Genomic DNA, 24,504 nt, shown 5'->3' on the forward strand with positions numbered 1-24,504 from the left:
TTTTTTTTTTTTTTTTTTTTTTTTTTTTTTTTTTTTTTTTGGTGGCTGTATATGTGTGTCATTTGATAAAACACTTGGCTTCATAAACATGAGGACCTGTGTTGTTTGGATCCCTGGACCACCAGATAGAAAGATATTTAGCTCACAAAGACAAAAAAAAAAAAAACCTCATGTAAAAAGCCAGGTGTTATTGTGTACTCCTGTAGTCACAGCAGTGGTGAGATGGGGTTTGCAACAAAGATGGCCCCTTGGAAATTAGCCTAGCCTACTTGGTCATATTACAGGCCAGTGAGAGTTCCTGTCTCAAAAGTAGAAGTTGTCTGAGGACCACAAGCAGAAATTGTCCTCTACTCTCTTCAGCACATATTCTGTGTACACTCCATCCCAATGGCTCAGGATCTTAAGAGCACTTGATGGTCCTCTAGAGGACTCGAATTCCGTTCCCAGCACCACTTGTATCTCTAGCTACAGGAAATCCACCAGACTCTTTTTTCCTCTACGGGGGCATACATTCACACAGACATATAAACCTGAGATTTTTAAAATTTCTCCCCGATTTACTGTTTGGTGGGGGTTGCTTCAGTTCTGTTCTTTGATTAATTAGTTGTATGTGTATTGGCCACCGAAAGATGTAAATCTATTTGTAAATTCTTTGTTCTAGGGTATGTTTGTATTCTTTTGATTTTTGAATAGTAAAAAAACTTAGGTATGACTTTCTAATCTATAAATACAATTCTTATTGTGTAGCCCTGGATGGTTAGGAATTTAACTTGTAGAACAGTAGAACAGGCTGGCCGTGAACTCACAGAGATCGGTCTTCCTCAATCTCTCCAGTTAAAAGTATGTGCCACCACACCTGGCTTTTCTGTAGGGTGTTTTAAAATCAGCACTGATTTTATATATTTTTTATTGCAATATCATTTCATGTTTTTTGAGTCTATGCTTTATTTTTATAAAGTAGGTTGTGAAAACTACTCATTGCAAAGCTTTAATCCTTTTACAGGTTTGCTGTATATTATTGAAACACAGAAAGTTCTTGATCTCAGAATTAATGTGAAGGCTTCCTATGTTATTGTCCCACAAGATGGAACTTTTAGCCCTACATCAAATCTACTTCTCTTGGATCTTGGTCATTTAAAGGTATACACTGATAAATGTTTGATTGGTGCCATGACATTTGTGATATTCTTTTGTTTAAAGTGTACTTATGTGTGAGTGTTTTTCTGCATGTATGTAGGTATGCTACATGTATGTACTGCCCAAGGAAGCCAGAAGCTCCCAGATTTCCTGGAGCTTGAATTACAGGCTATTGTGAGCTGCCATGTGGGTGTCGGGGACTGAACCCAAATCCTCTGCAAGAAGAGCAAGCGCTCTTAATTCCTGAGCAATCTTTATAATCCCAGGTTATACACTGGTTTTAGATAGTTTGGTTAAGATTATTGATGTTTAAATATATAGCAGAAATCCTTAATAAGATTTAAGTGCTTGGTGAATAAAGTTTCACTTCATCAGGTAATTTTTGTCCTCCCTGTATTTCCAAAATCAGAAATTTTCATTTGAGCCCTGCATGCCAGGTAAGAATTGTATTTACAGATTTGAAAGTCATGCCTAAGCTTTTTACTCTTCAGTTTAAATCTTACTTGACTCAGTGTATAGAACAAAGTCAGGTAATAATCTTTCTGGAGAAGTTTACACTATATATATATATATATTTTTTTTAATTGCATATGTAGCTAAAGTATAATTTTAATAACTTAAATATTTAAGTTGACAGGTCTTAATTGTATCATTTTCCTTTTTGTTTATATGAATGTTTTCTTCCAAAAAGTTAAGTAGAAACATTTCTTTATAATTCTACATCTGAATTGTTCAGTATAGTACCCATTAACGTCATGTGATTATTACAGTTAAAGAATAATTAATTAATTAAAAATAAAAACTTAAAAAAAAATAAAATAAAAAAAATAAATAAAAACTTGAGCTTCTTTTAAGTGCTTACTAGTTATAGCTGGCTGGTGGCTGCTGAGCCCAGATGCAGAGTACTTCTGTTATCGCTGTTCTGTCATTAAGTCTGGAAGAGTACCCACTGACGTCCACAGATAGCGCAATATGACTTCTGGCTGCCTAAGAAGTTTGTCTCTTCCCATTCCTTTGTACTTAGTAGTTAAGTAGACCCACTGGGTATATGTTTATATTATAAATACAATAAAGTTTATATAGCTAATTATATATATTTGGCCTTGAAGAACTCACAGAGATCTGTCTGCCTCTGCTCTCCTGACTGCAGGGATTAAAGGCTTATGCCACTATGCCTGGTGAGATAATCATTTTGACAATTTACTTTCCTTGAGCTGTATGAAATAGAGTAAAAATGTTTTATATATATATTCACTATATATATAGTGACTGTTACCTTATACGTCTCTTTTATTGCACATCTCATGGATAATGATTTTTTTAAATAGCTGTATATTCTTTCCTATTAAATTTTTTAAATACTTTTTTATTTTAATTTTTTTATTAATTACACTTTATTTTGTATCCCGCCTGTTGTTCCCTCCCTCCTCCCTTCCCAATCCCTCCCTTCCTGCACCCTCTGCATGCATGCCCCTCCCCAAGTCCACTGATAGGGGAGGACTTCATTTCCTTCCTTCTGATCCTAGTCAATTAGGTCTCATCAGAAGTGGCTGCATTGTCTTCCTCTGTGGCCTGATAAGGCTGCTCCTCCCTCAGGGGGAGGTGATCAAAGAGCAGGCCGATCAGTTCATGTCAGAGACAATCCTTGTTCCAATTACTATGGAACCCACTAGGAGACTGAACTGTCATGGGCTACATCTGTTCAGGGGTTCTAGGTTATCTCCATGCATGCTACTTGGTTGGACTATCAGTCTCAGGGAAGACCCATGTGTCCAGATTTTTTGGATCTGTTGCTCTTCTTGTGGAGCTCCTGTCCCCTCCAGGTCTTACTAACTTCTACTTCTTTCATAAGATTCCCTGCCCTCTGCCCAAAGTTTGGCCTTATTCTCAGCATCTGCTTTGATAGTCTGCAGGGCAGAGCCTTTCAGAGGCCCTCTGTGGCAGGCTCCTAACTTGTTCCCTGTTTTCTCCTTCTTCTGATGTCCATCCTCTTTGCCTTTCTGGATGGGGATTGAGCATTTTAGCCAGTTTTCCCTCTTGATTAGTTTCTTTAGATGTACAGATTTTAGTAGGTTTATCCTATATGTCTATATGAGTGAGTATATACTGTGTGTGTCTTTCTGCTTCTGGGATAGCTCACTCTCTTTCCTATTAAATTTTTACGTTACAGATCTAAACAGTAACTTTGACGTACTTTACATGGTCTAAACTATTAAAATTAACTTTAAGGTGACAAGTAAAAGTCGATCTGGATTACCAGATGTGAGACCAAGTGGGACCAACCTTGAAGAGATAATGCATAGAGCTTATGATTATTTTGATGTTCAGCTTACAAGCATACAGTTGCTTTACAGTAGAGTAGGTAAGTACAGGAGATGCCAGTGATTGATTTTTACCAGTGATTAATTAGGTTTTGAGACACTGTGAAGATGTACTTGAAGACTTTCCTGTGATTGGAACTTTCTTGTATTGTAGTTAAAATGGATAGTTAATATTGCCTAGTGAATTAAAATATAGTTAATTTTGAAAGTGTAAAGCCCTAAGCACAGACCATCTGCTTCAGAATAGCCATTTGCTAAGATGCATGTGACAGGGCATGTGTTTGATTGAACATGTTAATCTAGCTGAATGACATATTTTATTTGTAAGCCCATTACAATGATTTTATTTAAATAAAAAACAAACATTGACTTTTAACTAATCAAAAAATGACTGGTAACATTTCCTGGTTTGAAACCAGGTAATTTTGTCCCCCAGTCCATTTAGGTAAATTTTATGTCTTTTTGGGAGCTGGGCCTTATTCATTTTAGGCCAGGCTGTCTTGTCAGTGCACTCTAAAAATCTGTTTATTGCTGCCTTCCTAGTGCTGGGATTTTAAGCATACAGTACCTTGCCAATCTTTTTTTAAGTGGGTAGTGGGGACTGACCTCGGGTGTTCATCCTTGACAGGCAAGCACTTCATGAAATGATTTATCTTCCTAGCCTGGCTACATTTACATCTGTGGCTATAAATTAACTATTCTTTCACCAGCATGTGCCTGTTAACACTGAGGTGAATGTTTCAGGTCATATCTTTTGTAGGGCTAAGTATGAATTTGAGTTTTAGCCTTAGCATTTTGACTATAGGAAAGTTTCGAGTCTGTTTTCTAAAATGTAATGTTACAAATCCCTATGAGAATTAAAGTATAAACATAGCTATTAAGTATATTAAAATTTTTCTGCCCTTTCATTGCCTTTTGGTGGCATTATTTTGGTGGTAGAATATGTTTGGCTAAAACTATACTGCCTTTTAAAAAAAAACAGGCCTTTTTCTTTTGTAATAGAACATAGTCTTGTGAAGAAGTATAAGAAACATAATGGAAACAAAAAGACTTGCTGATTGTATGTCCTTTAGATAATTTTTGGTTTTGTGTCTTATAAAACTATGCTAATAATAAGTGTGAACTGTTTTCATGATTAGGTGATAATTGGAGAGAAGCACGGAAGCTCAATGTGTCTACACAGCATATTTTGATACCTATGCATGTCAATGTAGAACTCTCTAAAGCCATGGTTTTCATGGATATCAAGATGCCCAAGTATGTATTATATATTATCTGTTATATAGTTGTAGATTTTCTTAGCAAATGAAAGAAATGACTTTACTACATAGTATGCATATTATACCATTTGTCACTGACGCTCTTTTTAATATTTATTTTAGTGACATCTTAGTGAAGTCATATTATTATACAGCCACTACCACCACCATCCATCTCTAGAACTTTATTATTAATCTTCCAAAATGGATGTCCATATTCATAGACCTTTGTTTTCTGTATGTTTCATAGCTTGTTCTCCTTCATTTTCTGGGATAGCCTGTATTTGTGCTAGCTTTATATTTGTTGTAACATGTTTTGATTACTTTCTCACTTCTGTTTTTGTATACTTTGTATACTTTGTGAATATTGGTTCGTTTGGTTACCATGGAGATTATATGTAATATCCTAAATAAGCCTTTTACAGTCTGCTTAAAATGGTACCATTGTTACTCTCATTTACATGCAAAAACTATGTTTTCTGCATTGATTAACATAGACTTATTTTTCTTTTTTTTAATTCTGTAGAAAATGAAAAGGTAGTAAAAAACCCAAGTCATAGCACATTTGTATTTGTCCATGCAGTTACATGATCAATGATGCTTAGCTAACCTGCTACTTAGTAGGTAACATTTTGAGCCCTAGCCTCTTCACATTTTACATCTTCCATAATTTAAAAAAGGAAAGGGTTTTGATGCATTAATTGGATTGATCTACAGTTATGTAATTAAGTTAAACCACAGTATATGGGATTAATTACAAATATTTAGGTTATTAGACATAAAGCTTAAGATTTTTCTGAAGGAATTCAGGTACATTTTTAGAGACCAATGTTTAACAACCAAAATGTATAATTTGAAAAAAAAAATGAATTTTCGGGAAAACATGGGAGTTAAACAGTGAGTTAAAATATTCTGTGTACGGGCCATACCTTTTACAGAGTTGGTGCATGTGTGTGCATGTGCATATTTGGACATGTGTGCATGCACACTTGTGTGGAGAGCAGGGCATCTTGTATCCTTCTGTCACTCTTCACCCTGTTTTTCAACACTGAACCCAAAGCACACAGTTTGCCTACAGGTTCTGGTAGCTTCAGAAGCTGGTAAGCCCCTGTCTTACCGCCCCTCTCTTTAAGGTGTTAGCATTGCAGATGTGTGTCACTATGTCCATCTTTATTTAGTGCTGGGTATCTCACATCAGGTACTTAAGCTTGTTGGCAGGCACTTTTCTAATGGAATCATTTTCCCAGCCTGACTTCATTCATTCGTTCGTTCATTCATTTTTGTTTTTTGTTTGTTTGTTTGTTTGTTTTTGTTTTTTTTTTTTGAGACATGATTTCTCTATATAGCCTTGGCTGTCCTGGACTCTCTCTGTAGACAGACCAGCCTGGCCTCTAACTCACAGTGATCCACCCTCTTCTGCCTCCCTGAGTCCTGGGATTAAAATGTGTGTGCCACGCCCAGCTTATTTTTAATTTTTCAGACATTATTTATTATGTCTCTACAATGGTGGGAGGGCTAGCATATGCAGGTATCTCAGTGGGCATGTGAAAATCAAAGGACCACTTGATAGAGTCAGTTCTCACCCTCCACCATGTGGGTTCTGAGGAATCAAACGTAGGTCATTGGGCAAGTGTCCCTTAAGGGTAAGTGCCTTTCTCCCCTGAGTCATCTCTAGGGCCATAATCCCTCTTTACTTCAGTATCTTAGCTGTAAGCAAAACAATTAAAAGAAAAAAAAACCCTCAGGTTTAGTTTTAAATTATGGTTCCAATGTAAAATCCCTTGCTATGCTTAAGCATATATGCATATGAGAACTTATACATAGAAATGCTGTTAGAAATAGGCAGTGTCCAGGCACTCAGCACGCAAGAGGCAGATGCAGGCAGATTTTTGTGAGCTTGAGGCTAACCTGGTGTGCAAAGTGAGTCCAGGACAGCCAGGACAACACAGAGAAACCCTATCTCCAAAAACAAAACAAACAAATAACAAAAAATAATAAATAGGCTGTGATCCTCATAGGTATGGGCATATAATGGTGGCATATAAATTCTTTAATGGCAGTCACATATGTAATTGATAATTAATAATGTTGTCATCTGTATTTGGGAAATACTAGAGAGACAATAAATAAGCCTCTGGACAGTATTAAGGCTGTTCCATCTAGGCTTTATAAGGCAAGATGTAAATTGTAGTGATTTGTGGTTTAGAATTTTTATTTTTAAATATTTGTTGAATTTAAGGGTTTCAGTGTAGTCTCTCTGTTTTTGTTTTGTTTAAGGTGTAGGTGCTAAGCACTGAACCCAGGATGTCCTGCTTACTCAGCAAACCTTCTGTCACTGATGCACATCACTAATTTCATTCTTTTTTAAATTAGTGGACTTAAACCAGAATAAAATTTACTCTGTAATGATTCTTGTCTCTAAAAAAATAGATTCAAGATTTCTGGAAAGTTACCTCTTCTTTCATTACGAATCTCGGATAAAAAACTGCAAGGAATTATGGAATTGTTGGAAAGCATTCCAAAACCTAAACCTGTAACTGATGTACCTGCCCCTGCCAGATCATTACCGGTAATGTCTTTTTCAGAATTAATGAAAGATTACATTGAGAATTAGATTTCAAAGTAGTATTTGAAGTAACCACAGGTGAAATTATTTATAGTCATTTTGATTTTCAGTTGTTGGGGCACATTGTGTAAAGGTGTGTCTCTGTAATGTCAGTTGTTGATTGCTTTACCAGAAAAGAGCTAAGTAGTGTCTGAATCTTGTTATTGTTGTTTCTTTGTTTTTTAAATAATTATTTAATTGTATTTTATTTACATTGGTGTTTTGCCTGCATGTATGTCATGTCCCTGAATAGGAGTTATAGACAGTTATGAGCTATTACTATGTGGGTACTATGTGGGAATTGAAACCAATGCTCTTAAGCGCCAAGCCATCTCTTCAGCCCCATTATTGTTATTGCTATAGTCTATCACCATTCTCATATTTTGTAAATATTTATCCTTCCTCACTTGCCTATTGGCTGTAATAAAGAACTGATGACCAGTAGCCAGGCAGGAAGTGGAAGATAGATGTTACAGGTAAAGAGAGGGACTCTGGGAAAAGGAATGAGAAAGGGGATTCGCTAACAGACATGGTTGTATGTGTGTAAACAGATAGACCAGAGTAGATCACAGAGGTAGACCTGGCCACATGGTTGGATGTATTGCCAGGATTAGTTGAGTTAGAGTAGTAGAGAGACTAACCAGCAGAAGGCCTAAGCTTTAAAATATTAATAAGCCTCTGTGCTATTTATGTTGCTTACTGATCTGAAAGGCCTGCTGTGCAGTGAGCAGGTATCTTTCTCTGCTCTAATTGTTCTTGAGTGTTAGCCATTCTTAATACTTTATGAAAATGTTGCCTTCTGCATTTAATTTGTGTATCTTTTAAAGAACATCTTTGCCTAAGTATAATGACTTTAATTTGTTTGAACTGGTATTGTGAAACATATGCATGTGTTATGGTTTTATAATTAATGGAAATTTATTGCTCATTTGGAGTTACTTTTTCACATTTGATTTTTAGTGCATAGTTTTATTTATTTTTACTATGCATTAAGTTTTTATTTCTATATAGTCACAGTTATTTTCTCATTACTTTTGAGTTAACTGTTAATTATGTGACTTTCCTCTTTCTAAAGTAATCTTTCTTGAAAATATCTAATCTCTTTTGTTGGGTCTTTGTGTGGTTTAGGCATTGAGATGACTGGCTTCATAGAATGAGTTTGGTAATGTTCCTTCTGTTTTTATTTTGTGGAATAGTTTGAAGAGAATTGGAGTTAACACTTCTTTGAAGGTCTGGTAGAATTCTGTGCTGAATCCATCTGGCCCAGGGCTTTTTTTGGAAGTGAGACTGTTAATGACTGCTTCAATTTCCTTGGGGGATATAGGGCTATTCAATCTTTCTACCTGATCTTGACTTAATTTTGGTAGATGGAATCTATAAAGAAAATTGTCCATTTCTTTTAGATTTTCAAATTTTGTGGCATATAGGCTTTTGTAGTACAACCTAATGATTGTTTGGATTTCCTCAGTGTCTGTAGTTATGTCCCCCTTTTCATTTCTGATTTTGCTGATTTGGATAGTTTCTCTCTGCCTTTTAGTTAGTTTGGCTAAGGGTTTGTCTATCTGTTGATTTTCTCAAAGAACCAGCTTTTGGTTTCATTAATTCTTTGATTAGTTTTATTTTCAATTATTCTAATTGATTGATTTCAGCCCAGAGTTTGATTATTTCCAGCTGTCTACTCCTCTTGGGTGTTTCTGCTTCTTTTTTTCTAGGGCTTTTAGTTGGGCCATTAAGTTGCTTGTATGAGATGTTACAAATTTCTTCTTGAAAACACTTAGTGCTATGAATTTCCCTCTGAGCACTGCTTTCATTGTGTCCCATAAATTTGGGTATGTTGTACCTTCATTTTCATTGAATTCTAGGAAGTCTTTAATTTCTTTTTTTATTTCTTCCTTAACCCAGCTGTCACTGAGTAGCAAGTTGTTCAGTTTCCATGTGTGTGTAGGCTTTTTGCTGTTTCCATTGTTGTTGAGGTCTAGCTTTAGTCCATGGTGGTCATGGAGATTATTTCAACAAAAGCCAACACCCATTCATGTTTAAAGTCTTAGATCAGGGATACAAGGCATATACCTAAACATAGTAAAGGCAATATATAGCAAGCCTATAGCCAACATCAAACTCAATGGAGAGAAACTTAAATCAACCCCACTAAAATCAGGGACAAGGCCAGGCTGCCCACTCTGTCCATATCTCTTCAACATAGTATTTGAAGTCCTAACTAGAGCAATAAGACAAATAAGGAGATCAAGGGGATACAAATCAGAAAGGAAGACGTTAAAGTTTCATTATTCGCAGATGATATGATAGTACACATGAGTGACCCCAAAAATTCAACCAGAGAACTCTTTCAGCTGGTAAACAGCTGAACAAAACACTTCAACAAAGTGGCTTGATACAAAATTAACTCAAAAAAAAAAAAAAACAACCAAACCAGAAGCCCTCCTGTATACCCACTGCACAAGGGCCGAGAAAGAAATCAGGGAAACAATACCCTTCACAATAGCCACTAATATAAAGTACCTTGGGGTGACTCTAACCAAGCAGGTGAAAGGACTGTTTGAAAAAAAACTTCAAGTCCCTGAAGAAAGAAATTGAAAAAGATATGAGAAGATGGAAAGATCTCCTGTGCTCATGGATCGGTAGGATTAACATAGTGAAAATGGCCATTCTGCCAAAAGCAATCAACAGATTCAATGCAGTTCCCATCAAAATACCAACACAATTCTTTACAGACCTTGAAAGAAAAATTATCAACTTATATGGAGAAGCAAAAAACTCAGAATTTCTAAAATGATCCTCTACAACATCAGATCATCTGGAGGTATCTCCATCCCTGATCTCAAGCTGTACTATATAGCAATAGTAATAAAAACGGCATGGTATTGGCATAGAAGCAGAAAAGTGGATCAATGGAACCGAATAGAAGATCCAGAAATAAACCCACACACCTATGAATACTTGATTTTTGACAAAGAAGCCAAAACCATTCAATGGGGGGAAACAAAAACAAAAACAAAAAACAGCATCTTCAACAAATGGTGCTGGTCTAACTGGATGTCTACATGCAGAAAAATGAAAATAGATTTATATTTATCACCCTGCACAAAACTAAAGTCCAAGTGGATCAAAGACCTCAACATAAAACCAGATACACTAAATCAGTTAGAAGAAAAAGTGGGGAAGAGCCTAGAAGTCATTGGCACAGGAGACAACTTCCTGAACAGAACACCAACAGCATAGGCTCTAAGAGCAACAATCAATAAACGGGACCTCATGAAACTGAAAAGCTTCTGTAAACAAAGGACACTATTATCAGAACAAAATGACAGCCTACAGACTGGGAAAGGATCTTCACCAACCCTATATCTGACAGAGGGCTGATATCCAATATATATAAAGAACTAAAGAAGTTATCTAATCTCATTTTTCTTCAGTTCTCGCCCTCTTGACTTATTCGTAGTTTATTAAATTTGCTTCTTTTCAAGTAATCTACAATTTAAAAAAATGCAAAACTAATTTGAATCCCTATTCTCCAATCCATTTGGTAATGAATTGCTGATATACTGTCCTATTATCCCTGATCACTTTAGTGTTTTACACTATTATTTTCTACTTTGTATTTGATCATTTTGTTTTATTAAATCTTTGAAGTGCATATGTTTTTAATTTTGGTGAAAGAGAATTATTAATTGATCCATTTGTTTGTTTGCTTGTCTGTTTTTGGTTTTTTTCAAGACAGTGCTTCTCTCTGTAGTCTTGGCTGTCCTGGACTCACTTGTAGGTCAGGCTGGCCTCAAAAGCACAGAGACTCCCTCTACCTTCTGAGTGCTGGGATTACAGGCTTGCAATGCCTTTAAACATAATTCTTATGGGAATCAAAGCCAGAAGAGATGGCTCAGTGGCGCCACCATACCCAGCTATAATTTTCTTTTTAAATGAAGCTTTTTAATACAACATTTCTTAAATCTTCAACTACTAATAAAGTTGACAGATTTTTGTTAAAAAGATTTATTTATTATGTATACAATGTTCTGTTTGCATGTACACCTGCACATCAGCAAAGGGCACCAAATCTCATTATAGATCGTTATGAGCCACCATGTGGGTGCTGGGAGTCAAACTCATGACCTCTGGAAGAGTAGCTAGTGCTCTGAACCTCTGAGCTATCTCTCCAGCCCAAGGGATTTTTTTTTCCTGTGTTTTATTCTAAAAATTTAGTAGTCTTAGAGTTGCTTTATAAGTGTATATGAATTTTTACATTAATATTTCAACGTAATCCTTTAATGTCTTCAGTCTCTTTTTACATCTGTCTTTCTAATTATGTCAATCTTATTATTTTTAAATGCATTTCCCCCATGAATGGATTATATATGCGTGTGTTTGTTTCTGTTCTTTTTCAGTGACTGCTATGTCTGCCTTTTCCATTTATATCGTTTCTTTTTTTTTAGTAGCATTCTGTTATAATTATACAATAGTCTGTTAGTAAGTACTTGAAATAGGGTAGGGTAAGTTTTTCAGTTTGTTTGTTTGTTTTTAAATAGTTTTTATGCTTTTATAGTCAAGTTGTCAATTTCCATCAATCCTGATGAGTTTGGTATGAATACTACTCAGTTACTTACTCAATAATACTATTGAAAATTGAAATCTTAGCTCTATCATGTCTTCCAATTCAGTATAAAAGTATATTTCTCCAGTAGGTTATTTTAGTGTTTTTTGGGGGGAGGGGGTGTTAAAGCCTTTAAACATACATTTACTACATATATTTTGTTAGATTTGTATGACTGTTTGGGCCCTAATTGTGCTACTTTTAAATTTATATATGGAACCTTAACCCCCTAATACCTTACAGTATGCATGCTTTGGAAGTGGGCTCTTTAAACACTGATTAAATTCAAAGAACACTATTAGGATGGACTGTAATTTGGGACTGATTGGTGACTTGATAACAGGAAATGTAATAAAAAGAAACAGTGGAGGCGCATATATACATAGCAAATGCTGAGTGAGAGCGCAGCAAGAGGAGGCACTCTTCAGGCTACAGACAGAGGCTTAAAAATAGGTTTTTTGTTTTTTTTCAAAATACCTAAGTCTTCACCTTTGGGCCTCCAGAATTGTTAGAAAATACTTTCTGTGGTTTGAACCTTTGATTCTGTGGTCTCTTGTTATGGTAGTTCTGGCATTCCCTTGCAGATTTTGGCATCAAGAAAGTGTTGAAATAATAACAGTTAAAATTAGCATTAGAACTGTATAACAGATAAGGTTAGAAGAATTTCAAGGCATGTGTTATAAAAACCCTCCATTCTAATCTTTAAGAAATTATATATAGACACATGGGTATTAAAGCTCCTTCTGCTGAGGACTGTCGTAGAAATCACAAACATGTTTTTTGACATCATAAAAAAGTCCTTATAGAACTAAAGAAGCTGAAAGGCAGCAAACCAAGTAATCCAATTAAAAAATGGGGAACAGAGCTAAACAGAGAATTCTCTGTAGAGGAATTTAGAATGGCAGAGAAACACTTAAAGAAATGCTCAGCGTTATTAGCCATCAGGGAAATGCAAATCAAAATGACCCTGAGATTTCACCTTACACCCATCAGAATGGCCAAGATGAAAAACTCGAGTGACAACACTTGCTGGAGAGGATGTGGAGAAAGGGGAACCCTCCTCCACTGCTGGTGGGAATGTAAACTTGTACAAACACTCTGGAAATCTATCTGGTGCTTTCTCAGACAACTAGGGATAGCGCTTCCTCAAGATCCAGCCATACCACTCCTAGGCATATATCCAAAAGAGGCTCAAGTATACAATAAGGACATTTGCTCAACCATGTTTGGAGCAGCTTTATTTGTAATAGCCAGAAGCTGGAAACAGCCCAGGTGCCCCTCAACTGAAGAATGGATGCAGAAATTGTGGTACATCTACACAATGGAATATTACTCAGCAATGAAAAATAAGGAAATCATGAAATTTGCAGGTAAATGGTAGGACCTGGAAAGGATCATCCTGAGTGAGCTGTTCCAGAAGCAGAAAGACACACATGGTATATACTCACTCATATAGACATGTAATATAGGATAAACCTACTAAAATCTGTACATCTAAAGAAACTAATCAAGAGAGAGGACCCTGACTAAAATGCTCAATTCCCATCCTGAAAGGCAAAGAGGAAGGACATCAGAAGAAGAAGAAAACAGGAAACAACCTAGGAACCTGCCACAGAGGGCCTTTGAAAGCCTCTGCCCTGCAGACTATCAAAGCAGATGCTGAGACTTATGGCCAACTGTTGGGCAATGTGCATGGAATCTTATGTAAGAAGTGGGAAATAGTAATATCTGGAGAGGACAGGAACTCCACAAGGAGAGCAACAGAACCAGAAATTGAACACAGGGGTCTTCCCAGAGACTCATACTCCAACCAAGTAGCATTTATGGAGATAACCTAGAACCCCTGCACAGATGTAGCCCATGGCAGTTTAGTGTCCAAGTGGGTTACATAGTAATGGGAAGAAGGACTGCCTCTGACACAATCTGATTGGCCTGCTCTTTGATCACCTCCCCCTGAGGGGGGAGCAGCCTTACCAGGCCACAGAAGATGACAATATAGCTATTCCTGATGAGATCTGATAGACTAAGATCAGAAGGAAGGAGAGGAGGACCTCCCCTATCAGTGCACTTGGGGAGGGGCATGGTGAAGAAGGGGGTGGGAGGGTGGGATCGGGAGGGGAGGAGGGAGGGGCTTATGGGGGGATACAAAGTGAATAAAGTATAATTAATAAAAAAAAGTCCTTATAAATTGACAAGCAATCTAGCTGAACTGTCTTTGTGTGTGTGTGTGTGTGTGTGTGTGTGTGTGTGTAATGTAGAACTTATAAGTAATGAGCTTGAATAGTTAGTTGGTGTGATTACTAAAGTGTGAAGGGTATGATTAGTTTTTTTCTTTCTTTGTTACTAGAATAGTTGAGAGGTTTAATAAGGGAAAAAAAATCAAAAACAAAAAAACACTGTGTGAAACGAAAAAGGAACCAGGAATTAAAGATTTGGACAATGGTTAGTTTATTTGTAATACAAAAAATATGAATATGCTATCAGGAGTGTTCTAAGACAGTGATTTGATTAAAAAATTATGTCACAGATTCAACTAGTCATCTTAGAAGCTAGGGTTAAGAAGACGCTTATCCAACTATACATGGCTAGCTTGTACTAAAGGGAAAAATAGAGTAAAATGAAAAATAGTGTTGACTTAAAAATCATATGGAACATGAAAATACTACCAAATAGTTGCAAGCACACATTATCCTTAAGCAAAAGAAGAGAGTCATGCCCTGCTCAGGTGATTCTGAGATCATCATGAGATCATCCAAGCCATGGTGCAAGATTCAAGGGATGAGTTAGTCTTGGTTCCAGTGGACTGGGCTGCTGCTGAGTTGGACCTAAGGGTGGTCTGCACTTAGTCTTTTTTTTTTTAATTTGATAATTTAGGCTTTACTTAGACATTCTTTAACAAATTATAAATTACTATTTCTAGTTCTCTGAGCATTTCTCTTGGATAGATACTGGGATGCCTTTCCCTTTCCTGTATCTATTAAGATAATCTTACAGTTTGCTCCTTTAATCTGTAAATGAATTGATTAGTATTGCATTCTCACTTTCATCTTATCTTTCATGATACATTATCCTTTCTGTATGAGATTTAGTTGATGATAATAAGGTTGAATGTCTCTTATCCTAAATTGGTTAGGATCAGGAATATCTTAAATTTCAGACTTAGTCTTTTTTTTTCCTCTCTCTGAATGTTGAAATATTTGCATAGACTTTTTCAGTTGAGCTTTTCTACTCTTAAAAATACAAAATCTAGCTCTTTGCTGCGGGAGCCGCGGGTTACTGTGCAGACATGGCCAAGTCCAAGAACCACACCACATACAACCAGTCCCACAAATGGCACAGAAATGGCATCAAGAAACCCCAGTCACAAAGATAGGAATCTCTTAAGGGGGTGGACCCCAAATTCTTGAGGAACATGCGCTTTGCCAAGAAGCACAACAAGAAAAGCCTGAAGAAGATGCAAGCAAACAACGCAAAAGAAGTGGGTGCGGAAACAGAGGCCAACAAGGCCCTTGTGAAGCCTGCAGCTGTTAAACCCAAGATGCCAAAGGCCTCCAGCCGCAAATTCAGCCGTCTGGCTTTCATTGCTCACCCCAAGCTTGGGAAGCGGATTCGAAGCTACATGGCTGAGGGTCGTAGGCTCTGCAAATCAAAGCCCAAAGTTCAAATCAAGGCAGAGGCCACAGCTCCAGCTAAGGGCAAGGCTCTAGCTCCAGCTCCAGCTCAGGCTCCCAAAGGTGCCCAGGCCCCTGTGAAGGCCCCGTAGGAAATGGTTCTACTAATGTGAAGACAGGCGGACTGGTGTGACACACCCACCTACACACTATTTACAGATGACCAATGTCCTATGCTGTTTTTACAAATAAACCTAAGACAAGATCTGTTAAAAAAAATATATATATATATAAATATTTATATATAAATAATATATATATAATCTAAAGCATTTCCAAATCAGAAACCTCTTGAACATCATATCACTGCTCAAAAAGTTTATGATTTTCAGAAAGAAGGAGGGTGAGGTGTATAGGAGAGGATAAATGGGGAATGATAATCATTAAAATGTGTTTGGTGTGTATCTATGAAAATGTCATAATGATATTATATGGTGAATATACCCTATGAAGTATAAAACTCCTTACTGGTTTATGCATTATCAGTTACTAAGAAAAATACTGAAATTTTTAATTTTAGGCCAGTTCAGATACAACATTTTAGATTAGTGTAAATATACCTGGTCTGAAGTACTTGTGACTAGAAGTACTTTGAACTTCAGTTTTGTTTTTGTTTTTTATTTTTTAATTTTGGAATATTACATATATCTAATGAGATATTTTAGATATAGGACCCAAGATCAAAACACACAATTCATACATGCTTTTTATCCATATTATGCATATCTGAATGTAATTGTATGCAGTGTCTTAGTGGGGTTTAATTTTGAATATGATACATCACATGAGATCAAGTATAGAATGTTCCATAAGTGTTTTTGTGGTCTATTTTCTGTCTTTAGAAATGTTTGGATTTTGAAGCATTTTTCATTGCACATTACAATTGTTTAACATACTGTATATTTTGTAGACATTGAGGCTTTAGTGTTTGTTCATGATAGACACTGAATCCTACTTTCTTATTTTATTTATTTTATTTGTTCGTTTTACATCCCGAACATTCCCCCTCCCTCCTCTCCTCTCACTCTCACCATCCTTCTCTCCTTCTCTCTCTCCCTCTTCTCAGAAAAGGGGAGCCCTCTCCCTCACTCACTCCAGCACATCAAGTCATATCAGGACTGAGCATATCTTCTTTCACTGAGGCCAGGCAAGGCAGCTTTGCCAGGGGTTTGTGATCTGAAAGCAGGCAATAGAGTCCACGTCAAAGATAGATAGCCCCTGCTTACCTTATTAGAGGACCTACATGAAGACTGAGCTACCCATCAACTACATATGTGTAGAGGGACTAGGTCTAGTTCGTGCATGGTCCTTGGTTTGGGCTTCTCTATACAAATGAATCCTGCTTTCTATTTGTACTGTCTTAATGTTAGTCTCATTACATGAGTCGGGAAATGTTTTTTAATCCCTGAGAGTCAGTAATGTTGGCACTACCAATCAAGAACCATATAATGGCCTCAGAGTAGTCAGATAAATGATGCTCATGCTTCTCACTTTAAGTAAAATCTTGGAAATTATTAAGCTTTGTGAAGAAGACATGTTCAAAGCTGATATGCTGAAAGCTAGCGCTCTTGTGCCCGTCAGCCATGTTTTGAACTCAAAGGATGATAAGAAAAGAGAATATTCTTGTCTTAGTTAGGATTGTAATTGCTGTGATGAAACACCATTAACAAAAGTAAATTGGGGAGGAAGGGGTTTATTTGGCTTACGTTCCATGTCATAGTCTGTCACTGAAGGAATTCAGGGCATCATAGTCCATTATTGAAGGAGGTGAGGCCAGATACTCAAAAGGGCAGAACCCTAGAGGTAGGAGGTAATATAGAGATCATGGAAAAAAATGCTGCTTTCTGGCTTGCATCTCATGGCTTGTCCAGAGGATCTCCTATAGAATTCAGGACCCAGTCCTTTATGTGGTGCCACCCACCACATCACTAATTAAAAAATGCTCTACAGCCCTTTTGTTGTGTGACAAAAGGAAATGCAACAAACACATCTACTCACCACAGATGGTGAGCCCATGACAGACCAAAGTATGAATACCACCAAAGTCTAATTCACCAAGTCAAAGTTTACTCATGTGGTGAACCAAGAGTTTTATTGTGGTTTATTTTCAGGATTATGAGGGATTATTTATAGGAGCAGAGATGACTGAAAGGCACCAAAGCCAACCCCAGCAGGGGTGACAGCTCCCAAAGCCAGGATCTTGAAGCATATTACAAAACCTACAAGTAGCTCAACAGGTTGGAGGATGTCCCTTCCAGGTGCCTCATTTCCTGTTAAGGTATTCTAGGCAGCTCAGCTCTTTTCCCCTTTTTTTAGGCAGCTCTTCTGGTTTCAAAATCTTTGCAGCTTGGCTTGTCTGATATTCTTCTCTGCAGTTCAGCTTCATTCAGTCTGAGGGGCACTCTTAGCTTTTCTTGCTTACTCTGGCAGGGAAGAGGTCTAGTGATTCTGGTCAGATTCAGGGACTTTCCGAATTTATTTTGAGTTGTTTGCCTTTCTGCTTAGGGAGCTTTTTGCAGAATGAAATGTTTTAATCTCTGGAGGAAACTGTTATACAACATCTTCCTATAGTAAGATCTTTTAGAGACATTTTCTCAACTGAGGTTTCCTCCTCTCAGATGACTATAATCTGTGTCAAGCTGACATAAAACTAGCTAGCACAAGACTCATTGTTGATATGGAGTGAGTTTTGATTGCTAGAGTAAAAGGTCAAATTGGCTGTAATGTTCCCAGCATCAAAAGCCCAGTTTGGAGGAATAGCATGAACTTTTGAATTCTCTGAAGGCTAAGAGAGGAGCTGAAGCTGAGTAAAAAGGTTTGAAGGTAGCAGAGTTTGGTTCATGAAGTGGGAGTGAAGAAGCTGTTTTGTAACTTCAGTGTGCAAGGCAAATTCACAGTGATATTGTAGGAGCTACAAGTCAAATAGAAGATCTAACTAAGATAGATGGCAGTGATACACAGAATAGCAGAGCCTTATTTTGGAAGAGATTGTCATGTAGAACTTTGACAGAAAGAAGTTAGTTCCCGTTGTCTTAAGTTTCAAATGGGGCATGGTTACTCCCATTGGAAACATTGTGTGGATGCAGTTGATGACTTTATGTTTAAGCCAGTGCACATTTATCATCCACAATTTTTAGGCCCTAAGAATTAGACTAATTGTACTTAGCATTTTTTTTCTGTAAATGGAACAACAAATACTGGGTGATAGCATATGTGTTTGTAGAACTTGTGAGTTCAGCTGGACCTGACTGCACCTAAGTCACTGCCTGACAATTTTGATATTACTTGAGATATAACCATATGCATTCCAGTTTTGTTTGAAGCCTTTCTTGCCTGAGTACTATATATTTTTTTTTCTTATGATCCAAGTTATAGGAATGCACCAGGCTTCCTGCCAATCTTGACCACACTTCTAAAACTTCCAACAAATTGTACTGTGTTCAACTCTTTTCTTGGTCTTACAATGACTTATGGTCTCTTGGATTTTAACTTCACTTTCTCAAGAAAATATTGTTTGAACATACTTGTGACATACTGCTCAGAAAAATGATTCCCACCCGCAGTATTACTGCGCAGTGAAAGTGCTTGTGCTCAACCATGTGGAAAATGAACTTGCAGCCTTTAAGTTGTATCATGGAGGTAATGCAGACAGTCAAACCTGAAATGGAGCTCAGTTGCAAATGTAAAGACCAGAGGTGAAGTTTTTTGAACAACAACAACAACAAAAAAAAAACAACAATAAATCCAAGGAAAACGTGTATTTGATATATTAGTACCTTAAAAATTAAAACATAAGAAAAATCAGTTGGACAGTATGGAAATTAAAATTTTCATTGTTTTCAAAGACTATTTCCAAAACATTAGAGCCACTGAGAGGGCCCAACAGGTAAGGTGTTTGCTGCAGAGCCTGGGGAACCTGAATTCAGTCTCCAAGATTTACATGGTCATTGTCTTAGTTTCTTTTCTACTGCTATGACAGAGCACCACAAACAAGGCAACTTATAAAAGGAAGAGTTTCTTGGAACTTGTTACAGTTTCAGAGTTTAGTCCATGTTTTGGTGAGAAGCATGGTGGCAAGCAGCAGCCATGTCAGCAGTTGTAGTAGCTGACAACTTATGTCTTGAGACAACCACTATCATTAGGCAGTGAGAGATCCATAGAATGGCGTGGACTTTTGAAACATCAAAGCCTTCCTTCAGTGACACACCTTCAACAAAAGTCACACTGTTTAATCCTTCTCAAACAGTTCTACCAATTGGGGACCAAATATTCAAACATTTGAACCTATGCGTCTGTTCTCATACAGACCATCAGAGTAATTTTGGAAAGCTCCAACACTAAGTTGTCCTTTGACCTACACAATCACTCTGTGGTATCAATACACCTGTACACACACACACACCCAGTACCTTTTTTTAATTAAAAGAAAACAAAAAATGTCAGCCCTGTAGCTTGGCTTTTGCTGCTTTGTGTGTTCTTCTTTCTTCTACCCTTCTCTACAGTTTCAACCCTGTAACACTAAAGATAAGAGAAAAAAAACAGAGGAAAGGAAAAGGATCTCTGAATAAAGTCAGGGGTTAAAAAGGGTGTGACATTATTGTTAGACTATTTCCTGCTGATTAGGGGCATGGAGCTCCTAGGGGGCAAGTTTGAGCTTCACTTTCAGGATATCTAATTTCTCCTTGTAGTTTCTTCTTTGTGCATGACTACTTAACACACTGTAACCAAAGGCAACCAGTGACCAACAAACAATGCCCCTGAATGACCAACAACCCCTTCTATCCGGGCTTAAGCATTTATTTATATACCACCTGTGATGTTCTCAGACTTCCCAGTGTCACACAATCGCAGAAACTATCTGCAGCTGGAAAAATCACGCTCCTGCTAGAGCACAAGTCACATCATAGTCAGCTGCTGCCGTGCAGCGTCATAGCTCCACACCTGGGACAAAATCAAAACCATTATAGTGTGTGTGTGTGTGTGTGTGTGTGTGTGTGTGTGTGTGTGTGTGTGTGTTTAAAGAAACTAAAACTCCAAATTTCTCACTACACAGGCCATCTACCTCCTCCATGTATACAAGAAAAAAAATCATTGTAATGCATTTAGCTTAGAAATTACTTGTATCCAAAATATGTAAGGATATCATTAGTTTAATACTGAGAGCATATATAATATGAAAAGTTGTCAACTTCATTAATTACTTTGGAAAATGAATCTGTAATGACATACAACTAAATAATGATTAGAATGGCTAAGATTTTAAAAAGACACCTATGTTGAGCTATTGACATGAGGAGGATTTACAATCATTCATTGGTACTCTCTGTAACCCCTTTGCTAATTTTGTTAAATAAAGTTAAATATATACTTGCCGCTGAATTTAAGACTTATGTGTTTTTACCTAAGAGAAATGAAAAGATATGGCTATACAGAGATGTGGGCTAAAATGCTCAAGAGGACAGTTATTTATAATATGAAAAAGTTGTGAAAATATTATCAAGAAGGAAATGGATTAACATATACAGTGGAATTTGTGCTGGTTAGTTTTTTTGTCTACTTGACAAAGCTAGAATCATCTTAGGAAGACAAACTCAGTTGAGAAAATGCCATTATCAGCTTGGTGTGTAGGCAAGACTCAGGCATTTTCTTTATTCTTTATTTATTTATTTACAATTTATTCACTTTGTATCACAGTTGTAGTCCCCTCCCTCATCTCCTCATTGTTCCTCCTTTGCTCACTCCCTCTTCTTCTCCTATCCTTCTTCCCTAGTCCACTGGTGGGGGAAGTCCTCCTTCCCTACTGTCTGACCTTAGCCTGTTAGGTCCCATCAGGACTGTCTGGATCCTCTTCCTCTGTGGGCTGGCTAGGTTGCCCCATCAGAGAGAAGTGATCAAGGACTAGGCTACTGAGTTCATGTCAGAGACTGTCTCTTCTCTCCTTACTAGGGTATGCACAGGGAGACTGAGCTGTCTACATCTGAACAGGGGGTCTAGGTCCTCTTTGGTTGATGTATCAGTCTCTGCAGTTCTCCCTGGACCCTGCTTCTCTCTCTCTCTCTTTCTCTCCTTTTGCTTTGTTAGTCTCCTGTGTGGCTCCTGCCTCCTCCCTTCCATGTCCTTTTATATCCCCCTTCTTCAATAAGAGCCCCTATGTTCTTTCCAAAGTTTGGCTGTGAGTCTCTGTGTCTGCTTCAATCTCCTGGAGGTTGGAGTCTTTCAGAGGACATCTGTGGTAAGCTACAATCCTGTTTCCTCTCTTCTACCACTACAAGTGTCTATCCATTTTATCTTCTAAATAAGAATTAAGCATCTTCCCTAGGATCCTCTTTGTCAGTTGCTGGTGGGAATGTAAACTTGTACACCACTTTGGAAATCAACCTCGCTCTTTCTCAGAAAACTGAGAATAGTGCTACCTCAAGACCCAGCATTACCTACCACTCCTGGGCACGTATCCAAAAGATGTTCAACCATTTACAACAAGGACATTTGCTCCACTATGTTCAGAGCAGCTTTATTCATAATAGGCAGAATCTTGAAACAACCTAGATTTCCCTCAACCGAACAGTGGATACAGAAATTGTGATATAGTTATACAATGGAATACTACTCAGCTATTAAAAATAAGGAAATCATGAAATTTGTAGGCAAATGGGTGGAGCTAGAAAAAGATCATCCTGTGTAAGGTATCCTAGAAACAGAGACATGCATTTCCTTGATTAATGACTGATATGAGAGGGCTCATCCTATTGCAGGTGTCCAGCCCTGGAAAGGTGTTCCTGGGTTGTATAAGAAAGCAAGCTGAGGAAGTGATAAGGAACAAGCTAGTAAGCAACATTTCTTTCTGGCTTACATTTTCATTCCTGTCTTGAGTTTCTTGCTTTGATTTTCTGCCATAACTGTCTCAGTGAGGGACTGTTACCTGGAATTGTAAAATGAGGTAAATAAACTCTTTCTGCTCTAAGTTGGTTTTAGTCAGTATTTTATCTCAGCAACAGAAGGCCAAATTAGGACAGACTGCTGCTCAGGAAAAAAACAAAACAAAACAGATACATGTAAAAGTGAGGAGTGATGGCTACCTTCCAAGAAAACTTGGTGGTATTCAGAGGATAATGTATTTGTCAGCTTGTTTTATCCATTTAATAAAACCTGTATTTCCAGACTGACCAAATATATTATAAAAGGGGACTGTAATAGAAGAGTAGTTCTCAAAAATGTAGTTAATAGACTTTTTTAAAAAAAGTAGAACCTTTAGTTCTTTGTATATACTCGATATTAGTCCTCTGTCAGATAAAGGGTTGGTGAAGATTCTTTCCCAATCTGTAGGCTCTCTATTTGTTTTGATGACAGTGTCTTGCTTTACAGAAGCTTTTCAGTTTCATGAGGTCCCATTTATTGATTGTTGCTCTTAGAGCCTGTGCTGTTGGTGTTCTGTTCAGGAAGTTGTTTCCTGTGCCAATGAGTTCTAGGCTGTTCCCCACTTTTTTTTCCAACTGATTTAGAGTATCTGGTTTTATGTTGAGGTCCTTGATCCACTTGGACTTTAGTTTTGTGCAGGGTGATAAATATGGATCTATTTTCATTTTTCTGCATGTAGACATCCAGTTGGTCCAGCACCATTTGTTGAAGATGCTGTCTTTTTTCCATTGAATGGATTTGGCTTCTTTGTCAAATATTGAGTATTCATAGGTGTGTGGGTTTATTTCTGGGTCTTCTATGCGGTTCCATTGATCCTCCTTTCTGTTTCTATGCCAATACCATGCAGTTTTTATTACTGTTGCCCTGTAGTACAGCTTGAGATCAGGAATGGAGATACCTCCAGATGATCTGTTGTTGTACAGGATCGTTATGGAGATTCTGGGTTTTTTGTTTCTCCATATGAAGCTGAGAATCTTTTTTTCAAGGTCTGTAAAGAATTGAGTTGGTATTTTGATGGGAACTGCATTGAATCTGTAGATTGCTTTTGGCAGGATGGCCATTTTCACAATGTTAATCCTACCAATCCATGAGCACGGGAGATCTTTCCATCTTCTGAGATCTTCTTCAATTTCTTTCTTCAAAGACTTGAAGTTTTTCTCAAACAGGTCTTTCACTTGCTTGGTTAGAGTCACACCAAGCAGCAAACAAAGTAATCCAATTAAAAAATGGGGAACAGAGCTAAACAGAGAATTCTCGACAGAGGAATATCGAATGGCAGAGAAACACTTAAAGAAATGCTCATCCTCATTAGCCATCAGGGAAATGCAAATCAAAACGACCCTGAGATATCACCTTAACACCCATCAGAATGGCCAAAATGAAAAACTCAAGGGACAACACATGCTGGAGAGGATGTGGAGAAAGGGGAACCCTCCTCCACTGCTGGTGGGAATGTAAACTGGTTCAACCACTCTGGAAATCTATCTGGCGCTTTCTAAGACAATTAGGAATAGTGCTTCCTCAAGACCCAGCTATCCCACTGCTAGGTATATACCCAAAGTTTGCTCAAGTACACAAAAGAGATATTTGCTCAACCATGTTTATAGCAGCTTTATTTGTAATAGCCAGAACCTGGAAACAACCCAGATGTCCATCAACGGAGGAATGGGTACAGAAATTGTGGTATTTTTACACAATGGAATACTACTCAGCAATCAAAAAGGAGGAAATCATGAAATTTGCAGGCAAATGGTGGGACCTAGAAAAGATCATCCTGAGTGAAATATCCCAGAAGGAGAAAGACAAACACGGTATATACTCACTTATATAGACCTATAAGATATGATAAACATAATGAAATCTATACACCTAAAAAAGATAATCAAGAGAGCGGACATGGGGTAAGATTATCAATCCTCGTTTTGAAAGACAGATGGGATGCACATTAAACATTGACAGGAGTCTACTGAGCGCATTTGAAAAACTCTAA

The 24,504-nt window shown here is 37.4% G+C and overlaps 1 protein-coding gene and 1 pseudogene across 5 annotated transcripts in view; both read left to right on the forward strand.

The window, feature by feature from the left end:
• The window catches only part of Vps13a (vacuolar protein sorting 13 homolog A), a 195,576-nt gene that overhangs the window by 46,503 nt on the left and 124,569 nt on the right, over positions 1 to 24,504 (forward strand). For all 5 annotated transcript variants that reach the window (XM_055614054.1, XM_055614056.1, XM_055614057.1 and 2 more), the window contains 4 exons: positions 1,004 to 1,140; positions 3,367 to 3,499; positions 4,598 to 4,715; positions 7,148 to 7,286. In XM_055614054.1, coding sequence (XP_055470029.1) covers positions 1,004 to 1,140; positions 3,367 to 3,499; positions 4,598 to 4,715; positions 7,148 to 7,286 — 527 coding nt within the window. The remainder of the gene's footprint in view (positions 1 to 1,003; positions 1,141 to 3,366; positions 3,500 to 4,597; positions 4,716 to 7,147; positions 7,287 to 24,504) is intronic.
• Positions 15,215 to 15,792, forward strand: LOC129681858 (60S ribosomal protein L29-like; annotated as a pseudogene).

Source organism: Psammomys obesus, unplaced genomic scaffold (assembly GCF_907164565.1).
Source record: "Psammomys obesus unplaced genomic scaffold, mPsaObe1.curated_primary_1811, whole genome shotgun sequence".
Taxonomy (NCBI): domain Eukaryota; kingdom Metazoa; phylum Chordata; class Mammalia; order Rodentia; family Muridae; genus Psammomys; species Psammomys obesus.